Here is a 14,107-nt window from a genome sequence, read left to right on the forward strand (position 1 = left end):
TCATACACACTTATTCACACACACAGGGGCGTTGTGGACATTTTAAAAGTGGGGGGCAGCTGTATGAAATCCAAAAGTTTACATTCATATAATTATTAATCACCTGTTTCTAAATGGTCTGTCTATAAAAGTCCCCCCCATACACTACAGACAATTTAGCCTACTCAATTTACCTGTACCGCATGTTTTTGGACTTGTGGGGGAAACCCGGAGCACCCCGAGGAAAGCCACGCCAACACGGGGAGTACATGCTAACTCCACACAGATGCTAACTGACCCAGCTGAGCAGCCGAGGGTCTAACCAGCGACCTTCTTGCTGTGAGGCGATTGCTTGAATTTTTATGGATGTGAATTTTTTAAAAAACTACTCTTGTTGTGTTTTTACTTAATAAAATGAAAACAGAGAGTTTTCTTATTTTTATAAAGGCCAAAACAGTATATACAATATATGCATACATACAATACCAAATGGACAAAATAATTATCTTTAACAATGAAAAAATAAAAAAGCAAAAAAAGTACATTAAAAATACATATTGGAAAAAGCAAAATGTAAAAGTCATCAAACATAAGAAAAGAGTTGTAAACAGATGTTTTGTCAGGTATTAATCGCGGTCGCCGCGGCTGCAGTGCGCATGCGCGGCTCAGTTTGAAGCCCTGACTGGCTGCTCTTCAGGATGGCCGCGGATAACAATGTGCTGCTGGGTTTAGTGGAAGAATTCGTGTCCGGACAGGTTGATAGCAAGGCTGCAGACACGTCGACAGGTATCTCATCCATCAATCTATCTCGTCTCCCCCGTTTCTCGCCACTTTGATCGCTGACTGCAAAATAAAGCTCTCCGAAAAGCCGCGTGTGATGCTGTGTCTGAATGCCGAAAGCTAGCCACCACATCCTGTACACACACACATACTGTGGCTGCTGACAGGCGCTCAACACAAACAGCAAACCTTTGTTACAATTGCACGACATTTTTGATTGTTAATTCCTCCAAAACACGAGTTGCCATGGCGTCGTCTTCTTTATTCACTGTTTGGGTGATTGTCTGCTAGGCTGCTAGCAGAGCACCTTCAGTGAACCTTGCAGTGTACTCTCAGTGTTGGGGTAAAGTTGGTTAAATAGTCCCACATTCGTTTATTTTTTTTAACAGTGACAACTTGTGACACGGTCCCTATAATGTTAACCTTGCTACTTTGAATATTCGGTGTGAAATGTGATGTACATATGACTTAAAAACAACATTAGCACTGTTTAATTGACTGTGAACAATGTTGTACTGTGATAGTCATTGGCTGCTAATATGATTTTCCTATTTAGAATTATTTTGTGAAATTATATTAAGTAAAAAGTCTGAATATGTTTATATAAAACCAACTTTACCTCAGTGTGCATTTGTACTATTTGTAGTTCTACATTAAACTGCTTTAATACTTGGAAACTTGCTGTATTTTAACCTCTAAATATTAATAATTACAATCAAAAGCCACTTTTGTGTAAAGTCAGTAAATATTACATTGAGGTGAAGTTATATATTTGCACATTTGTTCAGTGACTACTTCTAACAAGCTCCCTATATGTTTACCATGCTACTTTGGATAGTTGGTCTGAAATCACGTGCTAGTATGACTTCAAAACAACAGCAGCACTATTTAACTGACTGTGAACAATGTTGTACTTTGATAGTCATTGGCTGCTAATATGATTTCACTATTTAGTATTTGCAAGAAATACTTTTTGGAAATGATATTATTAAGGAGAACGTCACGAATGTGTGAATGTAAAACCAACTTTACCTCATTTTTAACATGATTTACACAAGACACCCAGTAAAATTTAATTCAATGTAAAAATAATAGTAGGAGTTTATATACTAAATTGCTGGCATATTTTGCCAGTATCATTCTTTATTCATTTGACAGAAAGACAAATTAAGTTTATATTTGTATCTGTTGTGCTGATTGGAAATGGAAAATTATTTATAATATATTTTAAAGATTAAATTTGGAGCTCAATTTCAATTTTGCATTGTAAGTCATATTATAACTTTAATTTTTATTTTGCGTAACTGAAAGGAGAATTTCGTCTCTCTCTTTTATAAATAAAGCTTTTGGAGATGCAATAATTTGTACATCCCTCAATCGTCATTTGTGTTTGCTGTCGACAATGAAAACTAAATTTTTGATTTTAAAAAATTAAGCATTTATCTATCATACGCATATCAGTCACTTTATATCAGTGGTCACCAAACTTGTTCCTGGAGGGCCATTGTCCAGCAGGTTTTAGCTCCAGCCCTAATCAAACACACCTAAACAAGCTAATCAAGGTCTTACTAAGTATACTTGAAACACCCAGGCAGGTGTGTAGAGGCAAGTTGGACCTAAACCCTGCATGGACACCGGCCCTCCAGGACTGAGATTGGTGACCCCTGCTTTATATCCTCAAATATAATTGTTTTCGTTTTATGCAAGTCTAATCTCAGTCAAAGTCAGCTTTGTTGTCAATTCTGCCTCATGCACAGACATACAGAAATGACTTTACTCTCAAACCCTGGGTGCATAAATGTAATAAAACACTACAAGAGAAACGTAAATATATAATAATTTTAGTAATAGCAAAAATACAAACAATCTATATACTAAAGAAATACTATATACTCTATTTATTATTTATTTTAATGGAAGTTAGCAGAATTTCATGCTTCTTTTAATTACTATATAAGTATTTGCATCTGCACTATTTTTTGTCCCACTGAGTAAAATTGATATGTATTTTTTTTATCAAGTATGTACTATGTGAACCGCACAACCCATTTTTTATGAAAAATGACATTACAAGACATAAAAACATATGAAATCATTACATTTTGTTTACAAATATTTTATCTAAGGCTTCAGTTTATTTCATTTTTTAAGGTGTCAAGAACGGGCAGTTCACAGTTCTCCAACTGGTTGAAGCATTGGGGTAAAGTTTTCTATATCATCTATCTTTCCACCCATCTATCCATCCATAAACATTAATATGCATCCCTCCATCCATAAACATTAATATCCAACTGGAATAATATCCATCCATCCATCCATCCATCCATCCATATATAAACATTAATATGCATCTGGAATAATATCCATCCATCCATCCATAAACATTATTATCCAACCTGAATATTATTTATCCATCCATCCATATATAAACATTACCATGCATCTGGAATAATATCCATCCATCCATCCATCCATCCATAAACATTAATATCCATCTGGAATAATATCCATCCATCCATCCATCCATAAACATTATTATCCAACCTGAATATTATTCATCCATCCATCCATATATAAACATTACCATGCATCTGGAATAATATCCATCCATCCATCCATCCATCCATCCATCCATCCATCCATCCATCCATCCATCCATAAACATTAATATCCATCTGGAATAATATCCATCCATCCATCCATCCATCCATCCTTCCATAAACATTATTATCCAACCTGAATATTATTCATCCATCCATCCATATATAAACATTACCATGCATCTGGAATAATATCCATCCATCCATCCATCCATCCATAAACATTAATATCCATCCGGAATAATATTCATCCATCCATCCATCCATCCATAAACATTAATGTCCATCCATCCATCCATCCATCCATCCATAAACATTAATGTCCATCCATCCATCCATCCATCCATCCATCCATCCATCCATCCATCCATCCATCCATCCATCCATCCATCCATCCATCCATCCATCCATCCATCCATCCATCCATCCATCCATCCCCAGTATATACATGTTTGCATCCCTAGATAAAAGTACAAGTAGTGCTAACAGTAATAAAAGTATGAATTTAATGTCTGCATTTATGTAGTTTTTTCATTAGACTCCATTGGTGATTTGTGTCCGCTGTGAGAAATGCATTATAAACCTTATTTTATATTTGTGTGTATGTTATGTTTGTGATTGTAGGGTGAGTTTGACCAGCTCTCAGCCTCAGACTCGTGGCAGAGGAGTTCAGCTGCTTTCTCAGGTTTTGCAGGAATGCTACAGCGGCCTGTCAGAGCGCGAGGGTGAGACATTCCTCAAGACTTACTTTTGATTAGAATTAATTCCTTCAGTGCTGCGCTGACAACATGGTATTAGGATTTATTTTGTTAATCCAGTCACACAAGTGAACAGTGCTAAATACTAGTTTTGTAGCTCTAGTTATCACATCCAACATAAGTTATCCAATATAACAGTGTCTATAAAAAAGAAAATCAAACACCGAGAGTATGAAGTATGAATATCTACTTTCTTCCGCCCTTTATTCACATCTGCAGCTGACGTCAGAAAAGACGATGAATGATTCTCTAGCGTAATGTTTAAAGTGATGACTAAACAGCTGATTTTGCTCACAATTTAAGATTATAAGGCTGAACAGCACGAAATGCCATCAGTCTACATATATTTCCCAGTATTTTTCTGTTGCAATCAGGAGATCACAATAATTAACCCTGAAAAAGCCAGAGCAAAGCAAACACTACCGGATTACTATGGTATTAATACAGCACTACAAAATACAAAAGAGAGAGGTCGACTTAAAATGTCACTTACCTGTTCTATAATGATTTATTCAGCTGTAGTTTGAAACGTATGTTGAAAAACTGCTGGTTTTCTCCCCTAAGGACTTATTATGCTGTCTTTGTCGCCATCTTGTGGCGGAACGTCAGCCGTCTTTGCTCTGCTCAGTATGACAGGCTGACGGCGCCAACGCGCTCTCTCTCAGAAATTATAAATATTTAAAATAGGCACGATCCTTATAAATGAACTGCATAGTTGCAATCTAAACAACTACATTCTCGACTAAAAAAGCCTCAATTACATGATGTTGTCCAACAGCAGCAATATTTGCTTATATTCTGCTTGTTACTCGTGTGGGCGGAGTAATACAGAAGGGTGAATAATACACAAGGGATCTATACATACATACACACACAAATATACACACACACATATATACAGTTGGCACTATATATAAAAGATATGTCAGTGACTTCTATAGTAAAATCTTATCTGTTTCACAGTAGGTTTCCTTACTATACAGCAGTGGTTCTCAAAGTGGGGGTCGGGACCCCCCGAGGGGTCGTGGGGCAATGAAGTGGGGTCGCCTGGTGATTTCCAAAAATCTATTTATTTTTATGAAACCATAAGAATTAACATATTTTATCCATAACTATTCTGAAAATAAATATTGTCGTTTATAGTTACTATATACTATATAGTTACTATAGTAGCTTATAGTTACTAGTTCTATTGGATTGCGACCCCTGGGGTAATTACATTATATTAAAGGCAGCAATAGCGTCAGATGCTTTTTGATTTTATAACATCAGGTTATACTTTCTGGCACATTTTAAGCACTGACACAAATTTAATTGGTGTGTCTGCGCTATTGCATGCAAGGTTTCTGTATTTATAACCACCTCAGAGGATATTGGGGGTCGCGAGTCACTGGCATTGTTATTTTGGGGGTCGCGGGCTAAAAAGTTTGGGAACCCCTGCTATACAGGGTTGATAACCATAAATACACTTTCCCTGGATTCCCTGCCTGACACTTCACGTTATATGCTTTTTTTGTCAACGTTATTATTATTATGGTAACTTTTTATTATTATTTGTTGAAGGAAATACAGTAATTTACCTTAAATTTTTGACATTTGTTTTATGATGCTACCGTATTTTTTACTGTAAAATTCTAGCAACCACAACTGATGTTTCTTTTATCGTAAAGGTAATGTTTTTAGTGTGGTATAGGCTTCAGGTAGAACAATGCTGTTTTTTTTTTGTTTTTTTTACTGTAAATGTAATGTGTTTGTGTGGTATAGGGCAAGGCAAGACAAGTTTATTTATATAGCACATTTCATACACAGTGGCAATTTAAAGTGCTTTACATAAACAAGAATAAAAGAAACAAATAAAATAAAAACAAATAATAAAAATGAGTAAAAAAAAGGGCTCAGGTAGAATGATGCTTTGTGTTTGGCTTATCTAACATTCTGTGTTTGCAGTGGAGGTCCTGATAGCGTTCTATGAAAACAGACTGAAGGATCACTATGTTATCACTCCACATGTTCTTCGAGGGCTCAAAGCTTTGGTGAGTGAGCACTTTTACTTTTAAATGAGCATGTAATTATTGACTCTATTGGCAATCTGATCATTGATTTTTGGCTTTTCTTTCAGGCTAAATGCTCCGTTCTGCCTCCCGGTTCAGCGGTGTCCATTTTGAAATCCATCTTCCAGGATGTTCACGTTCAGGTAATTGTTTTAGCTTGAATGTAGTATAAATCAATAAAATTTTCTTTGACCTCTTCTCATATAAGATATATTTTTTGTTACTGTTCTAAAGCCTCTGACCATAAAGGCGTTTATAATGTAACAAAATATCAAAATATTGTCGTTTTTATATATAAGAATTGTTTCCGAAAGACTTATGTTCACAATTTATTTACAAGTTCCATTAGTTAATGTGTTCACTAACAATCTCCTCTAAGAATGAACAATACTTGTACAGCATTTATTACTTATAATTCATCACTTACTAATGTGTTATTAAATTCCAAGTTGACCTTGTTAACATTAGTCACTGTGAGTTAACAAGAACTAACAATTGTACTTTTTATTAACGTTAACAAAGATGAATAAATAGCAAATGTGTAAATTAACATAACGAAAAGGGTTTTACAGAGTGATTAAAAGTACATTTTCTAATATAACGCAATGGAAAAGAGATTTTAAGTTTTTTTATATTGCTTAATATTACTGTTTTTAGTAATCAAATTAATACAGCCTTGCATTTGAAACTTCTGAAAAGTGATGCACAATATCTTTAGCTAAGTATATTATTATTTGCCGTAAGCTGATATACAGTATTTCTGTGTAATCTAAGTGGCAGTAACTCTATATAAACATTAACTAATCTACATTTTTGAAGTTCATTCTTCAAAGTCATTCTTATACTTTTATTAACAAACCAATTGTAATATTCGTCTGTTTTATTCCTCTGCAACAGTCCCTGATGGTGACGGAGAGATCATGTGTTTACAACATTCTTATCAGTCTGATGGAGTCCAGAGAGGAAGGTATAAAATGTTCTCACCTTTAAAGGGACCTACGGTTGAAGACAAAAGGATTTGCCCTCCTGTGAAAATGTTATGTGTTTTCCAAATATTTGAAGTGAAGTGAAATGCTGCGTTCACACCAGATGCGGAACGCGTGTCAAGCGCGAGTGATTTACATGTTAAGTCAATGCAAACATGCTAATAGACGTCCTGCGGCGCGATACGTGCGAATGGCGGCCGCGAATTGCGCGAATGGCGCGGTCCGAATAGCGCGGGGCGTTTGACGCGCTTAACGTGCATTTCGCACGAATCTCTCGAGTTCGAAAATCTGAACTTCAGCGGACATTCGCGCCGCGTTTTCAGAAGCTTCCTCTTGTGGGGGCGTGATTGTGACGTAGAACCTGTTGATGGGTGTCCCGGAGCAAATCCTTCAGGCGACAACGCCAACAAGTCATCAAACTGGGCTTGGCTCAGTCAGAAGCACCGTTGAAAGTCTCCATCATCCAGGTTCAGTTTCTGGAGGAGTTTATGAGCTCACAGAGCTGGATGCACCTCTGAAAGCATGTAGTGGACTCAGACACGGTCCCAAACGTATTGACGCTGTTTTACAGTCTTCATAAAGCACATAAACACTGTTATTTTCTTCATAAAATCCATGTTAGCCATTTAGCAATGAAGCTACAGTCACCGGGCAGACAGAAGCCCTGCCCATCATGCGAATCCGCGTCTGTTCTGAATTGAATTTGACACGCAAACGAAGCGGATTTCACACGCGAATGAAGCAGGGTTTGACGTGCGAATGAAGCGAGTAAACTCAAATGTTCACGCGGCAATTTACACGCTAATAGCGCGATTTATCTGCGCGTTCTGCGTCTGGTGTGAACACAGCATAACAGAGAGACGTTTTTCAAAATATTTTAAAGTAAAATAGTGTTAAAAACTAAATCATTTTCTTCATAATGATGACGTATGATCGTATAAGTGCATTCGATTTTACTAATTATTAGGGCTGGGCGATATTGCAAAATCATATGTTTCAAATCATTCAATATCGATAATTATTGAAAAATTTGAGCAATACATTTTGGAATATTAAGATATTTTTTTATTTAACCACTTTAATTTACCAACATTATTAAGGCAAGTAGTTTTAATATTCAAAAAAATATTGAAACAAAATATCTCATCTCTTTAAAGTAAAATAAAGTGTTAAAGAGACTTTGTACAATGGTAAAGCGTAAATGCTGAACAATCAAAGCAAACTTTAAGGTGTGAATATTAGTGATACAATAAACCTCAAACTCTCTCATCAAGACAAATCCAATCATCATTATTCAAATACACACCGCAGCATTACAAATTGTCAAGTTGAATGACTACATTACCCGCTATGCTAAGAAATCTTTCAGATAGGGTGCTAGTGGCTGGGATGCACAAGAAAAGAAACCAAAAAACCACTCTGCCAACATCCTTAAATCCTTTTATTTTTTACAATCTCTTCTCTGCTGCTATACGGCACTCATTTTCTCATATCTTGTTATCCCGACCTGAAGTGACCAGTAGGGTTGGGCCGATAGACGATGCCATTGTCAATCGCCGCCAATAGACAACACTATGCTGAGCTGGCATCGCCAATCCTCCACCCCGCCCTCGTTGCAAACCTGCTCGTGAAAAATACACTCTCAGGCCCCGTTTACACTAATACGTCTTAAGGCCCGTGCACACCGAGATGTTTTTTGCTCGCATTTTCCGTCGACGTTTAACGCCTCGTAACTAATTAAAGCGTCAATGTGATGTGTGATACACACCAACGCGCAAAACGCCAGGCGCAAAAGCGTCATTTTAAAAAAACGCCTCATGCTCATTTTTTTGTTTTGACGTGCGGCGTCAAAACCTTCTCCACCAATCAGATCGGCACTTTTGTTCACGTGCACGGAGCTGCTGAAGTTACAGTAAACAGCACTTGGAGGTGCTCAAGCACAAAACTTTCAATGCGAGCGCACACTGAAGAAGATGCCCCGAAGCGATATGAACGTGGAGCTGCTTATTGCTGCTTAATGAACAATAATCATTTCTACATCGCTAGAGCTGGAGCTGCTGCTTGAACCATCCATGCTTGTTCGAGTCACCAGTAACTTTATAAACAAACGTGGGAACTTCCTCTTCTTCTGTGTTATAAGCGGATGTCAGAAGCTTAAAGTTGTGCAGCGCCATCTAACGTCAAAAGAGTGATTTAGCATACTCGTCTGCTTGACGCCAGTGAAAAGCGCTTGGGTTTGAACACTGAAAAACCTCTCGTAAAACGCTGACGATAAACGCAAACTAAAAACTTCCCGGTGTGTAGGAATCTTTAGCTGGATTTATCACTTTACTTAGAGCTGTGTTGGACACTACGTGGAAGGTCATTTTCAAAAACCCACAATAGGGGCTCTTTAACTCCATTAATTAGGTTAACTAGGCAAATTAGGTTATTTATCGTTAATTAAGTCATTGGACAATAGTTGTTTGTTCCGTAGCCAACTAGAAAAATATATAGATTATAGAAATATAATCATTTTAAGCTTAGCAGTTTTTAAATGCTTTTTTTTTTCAGCCCAACTAAAGGGAAAAAAAACACTTCCTCTAAAAGAAAAACATAATAGGAAATAATGTGAAAAATGTCCTTGCTCTGATAATCATCAAAAGCAGTTCTAATATTGTGTTTGTATTTAGAAAATAGGCAGTGCAAAGCATCAGCTCTCAAATCTCTCTTGTTTTTCAGAGCTCAAAGGTTTGGGCGCAGACTTCATCTTTGGATTCGTACAGTCAGTGGATGGAGAACGAGATCCACGCAACCTCCTGCTGGCCTTCCAGGTGGCCAAGAACATCATTTACCGGGGTTATGATCTCGGTTAGTAGACCTGGAAGTGCAGATGGATATATTGTGTTCAAATTCCATTAAGATGCTATTAGATTTATCTGTCCCACTTTAAATTAAGCCGCCTTTCCACTGCACACGACATTTGGACATGACTGTCGGAATACGCCCCCTTGTGGCAGTTAAATTTTTTAGTTCTGACGTGCACCATGGGAGAAGCTGTTCTCGCAGTGTCCGAAATAAAGGAGTGCAAAAGCAATTCTCCACGGTTGAATGAAATAATGAATGAATACTAGAAACTCTAAAAATATTGGAGGGAATGTGGAGACAACATGAAGCATTATATTTTTATTACTTTATTACTTACATTTATGAATAGAAATGTTTTTTTTTACATTTATTAACAAAATAACCGAACAAAATAACCAAAATATTTTTTATATAAAATATATAAATAACCAAATCAAGTCCTATTTCTCATCTTGCGCACACGGATCTGCTTGAACAACACTTTAATACATCACATCCGGTCGGCCGGTCGCATACGGTCTAGTCGCAAGAGTTCAAATATTTCAACGGATCCGCAGCTCAATTCGAATCCGAATTTTCCCGCATAGGGAGATGATCGGAACTTCACGCAACTCCCGGACTACTATCCATTGGAAATGAATGACTTCCGGTCTGTTGCTTGTCGTGTGCAGTGAAAAGGAGGCTTCAGGTGGCCTTAACTGCTTTGTATTTACATGAGAAAATAAATACAATGTACATATCATAAATGTAATCACATAAATTAATAGCAGATTTAATTACATGCTGGCCTTTATTCAATCATAAGTACAATGTAAAAACATCTATTTACATAATTGCGTTGTAACAAATGATTAAATTTCATCGCAAGTACATATTAGTTAAGGCCGTCTAATATAACGTGGGACCAAGTGATCAAATTAAAAACCGTAATATATTATGTATTATAATTAATGAAATGTAGTATTTTAATTAATTTGTATTAGAGGTGTGAACCTACACTAGTCTCACGGTTCGGTGACGATTATCATGCCATCGATTCGGTTCAATTCGATATCATGGTGCATTGACGGTGCTTTTCATACACAGTTTTATATTTTCTTCACAGCAGCAGTTCTTGTATTAAAATGTATGAATATATTTATATACTATTTGTAATACAATTTTGTCATTCAATACAAACAGTCTGAAATATAAACTGTACCTTTAAACAACACGAGCATTTAGCAAATAATATAAACAAATATAAATATCTTTCTGATCCTTGTCTAGTTCTCTTACAACTCTTTGATTGGTCACACCCTCAACAAAAACGGTTGCGATTGGCTCTTGCGCGTTGCGCTATTCACAGATGAGTGACACTGAGTGGCAGCGGCGATCTCACAGCTGATGTATGATAGACATGGTGGAGAAAACTGCAGACGCGCTCGTTTCTGTATGCAGAAGTAGTGCTGTAAAACAGCCAAGAGGAGAAGAAAAGCCACGCCAGCAGGTCAAATGAGCCACTGTGTGTGTGTGGGTGCGCGTGTGTGTGTGTGTGTGTGTGAGTGAGAGAGAGAGAGAGAGAGAGAGAGAGAGAGAGAGAGAAATGGAGTACTTTCATTCTCTCGATCTCAGTGAAATAGGGGCTTTTGTTGTGTATGTCAGTGAAAGACTGATCCAGCAAACACACACAGTGAAATTGTGCACAGTTTATGAGTTTTAAGTAGTTAAAGCGTTGTAAATACTCGCGATCGCCTTCCTCTCGACAGAGCGCATATGAGGTAAATGACGTCAGTAATAACCCGTTATGATTATTACTGAACCGATACCGAATTGTCCGAGTCTGCATCGCGGTGCACCGAAGAAACGATTAATTTTGACACCCCTAATTTGTATCTTTATTTACTTGACAATTTGCAAATCGGAGCAGAAAGTTGATTGGTTAATGATTCACGTCTTCATTTCTTTCAGGTAAATTTGTAGAGGAGCTCTTTGAAGTGACGTCCTGTTATTTCCCCATAGACTTCAGCCCTGTAAGTGCTCCTGTATACAGTAACTTGATGCAGCTTTTCTCATTGTAGCCTAAAATTCTGTACATCTTGGTGACTAGATCATAGTCTTACAATACTGATCAAAAGTGTGGGATTTTTAAAAAATGTTTAAATAAAAATAATTGGTTCAGCACGATTGCCTCCGTGCTGGGAATTTCGTGCCAGTAATGGTTTGTAATCGTGACGCACCAGGGTTCAATGCTAAGGATTTTTTCTACTGGCCTGATCGGGTCAGTAGTTCCGATTTTTACTTGCACTGCCAAAATTTTCACTGACCCCACCGAAAAAAAGTAGTAAATAACTATTTCTTAGTCACATATTTTAAATAATATGTCAAAGTCAAACATAACTTTAGCATAAACTTTCTTTAAATACAGCTGACAATTTAAAAAAATACAACTGTGATGTAAATAAAGTTGGAAATATATATATTATAAGCTTAAATTATAGAGAGAAATAACAGATGAACTGATATATTGATATTCAATATTTAATATTGATTAATATTGATCTTTCTTTCCAGATGTCAGTGCAAAAACGAACAAAACAATAGGCCTAATGCAAAATATTATAAGAATAAAATATGGAAAAATTATCAGATGGTATTTTCGTGTTAATTTTCCTAACAGATTTTTTAGTTTTTTAGATTTTTTAAATTTTCTTGTCGGCTTAGTCCCTTTATTAATCCGGGGTTGCCACAGCGGAATGAACCGCCAACTTATCCAGCAAGTTTTTACGCAGCAGATGCCCTTCCAGCCACAACCCATCTCTGGGAAACATCCATACACGCACTCATACACTACAGACAATTTAGCCAACCAAATTCACCTGTACCACATGTCTTTGGACTGTGGGGGAAACTGGAGCACCCGGAGGAAACTCGCGCGAACGCAGGGAGAACATGCAAACTCCTCACAGAAACACCAACTGAGCTGAGGCTCGAACCAGCGACCTTCTTGCTGTGAGGCGACAGAACTACCCACTGCGCCACTGCTTCGCCCTAACAGATAAAAAGTTTACAGCAATTTTTTAGCATGCTTTCACTTTCATATTCGCACATTTGCTGGTTGGAATGACTTCTGATCCTACTTGTAATCCTCTCTTCATTCTTAGACTGATTGTTTTGGCGGGGATCTGAGCACAATTGCGGGATTCACATATGTCAAATGAACCATGCTAACTGGGCAAACAAGACAAACGTCTAGATGTGAAAGCTCCCTGTTTGCATGCAATTGACAATCAGTCGCAGCCAAATTAAACTTTTGTGACGAGGCAGCACATGCCAGATCGGGCCACTAACAATCCTGTCTACCGTCCCGAGCATTCCGCACGCTGGCCCCGGGCCATCGGGCAGTGCTTATTGTTGAGCCCTGCGCACAGTTCCAGGCTCAGTGAAGAAACAACCATAACCGTACCGAAGTGTTCTCAGAACGGTTCGGCACGATAGTGGAAAAGCGGCTCTTGGTGCTTCTTTTCAGACTGATTTCTATTGCTAATGGAAAAAAAACAGCATTTATTTTAACCAGAAATCTTTTGTAACATTATAAACGCCTTGACCTTCTAATTACTTCAGTTCATTCTTGCTTAATAATGTCAATTACTTAAAAGCTGACCTCAACAGTAATGTCTATCGATACAACAACCCCTAATGAGACTTGACATGAAAACAACGGGACTCCTGTTTTATTTTCTGTCTCTTTCACTTTTCAGCCACCCAACGATCCTCATGGAATCACACAGGAAGAGCTTATTCTTTCTCTACGGGCTGTTCTGACCGGGACGCCTCGGTTTGCGGAGGTAAAAGCTAAACTCAATTCACTCTCTTAAAGACTCGACTCAATAAGCCTTTGTGTGTCATTGTACTCAATGGCCATGTGCATCAATAGACTGGAAATTATGCAAATGGTTGGGTGAATGGGTCTTTTGTATGTGCGTTTGTTTGTTTATTGTGTTTTGTTTTCTTTCCCTTGACAGTTTCTGTTACCATTGATCATCGAGAAGATGGACTCGGATGTTCAGAGCGCTAAAGTGGACTCCATGCACACACTGGTATTAGTCTGCAAATATTTCACAAAT

General features: G+C 37.5%; 2 protein-coding genes across 5 annotated transcripts in view; both read left to right on the forward strand.

Annotated features, from left to right (window-relative positions):
• The window catches only part of frmpd2 (FERM and PDZ domain containing 2), a 423,788-nt gene that overhangs the window by 273,378 nt on the left and 136,303 nt on the right, over nucleotides 1-14,107 (forward strand). The gene's annotated exons all lie outside the window — the stretch shown is intronic.
• The window catches only part of mms19 (MMS19 homolog, cytosolic iron-sulfur assembly component), a 46,438-nt gene continuing 32,964 nt past the window's right edge, over nucleotides 634-14,107 (forward strand). For 2 of the 4 annotated variants that reach the window (XM_073917725.1, XM_073917726.1), the window contains exons 1-9: nucleotides 634-765; nucleotides 3,984-4,084; nucleotides 6,065-6,150; nucleotides 6,237-6,311; nucleotides 7,066-7,135; nucleotides 9,876-10,004; nucleotides 11,952-12,013; nucleotides 13,742-13,828; nucleotides 14,006-14,080. In XM_073917725.1, the coding sequence (XP_073773826.1) occupies nucleotides 7,072-7,135; nucleotides 9,876-10,004; nucleotides 11,952-12,013; nucleotides 13,742-13,828; nucleotides 14,006-14,080 (417 nt within the window). In that variant the 5' untranslated portion in view covers nucleotides 634-765; nucleotides 3,984-4,084; nucleotides 6,065-6,150; nucleotides 6,237-6,311; nucleotides 7,066-7,071. Of the gene's footprint in view, nucleotides 766-2,910; nucleotides 2,960-3,983; nucleotides 4,085-6,064; nucleotides 6,151-6,236; nucleotides 6,312-7,065; nucleotides 7,136-9,875; nucleotides 10,005-11,951; nucleotides 12,014-13,741; nucleotides 13,829-14,005; nucleotides 14,081-14,107 lie in introns of all 4 variants that reach the window. The other 2 variants (XM_005155991.5, NM_001347662.1) reach the window with 2 other exon arrangements.

The sequence above is a fragment of the Danio rerio genome, chromosome 12 (assembly GCF_049306965.1).
Source record: "Danio rerio strain Tuebingen ecotype United States chromosome 12, GRCz12tu, whole genome shotgun sequence".
NCBI lineage: Eukaryota > Metazoa > Chordata > Actinopteri > Cypriniformes > Danionidae > Danio > Danio rerio.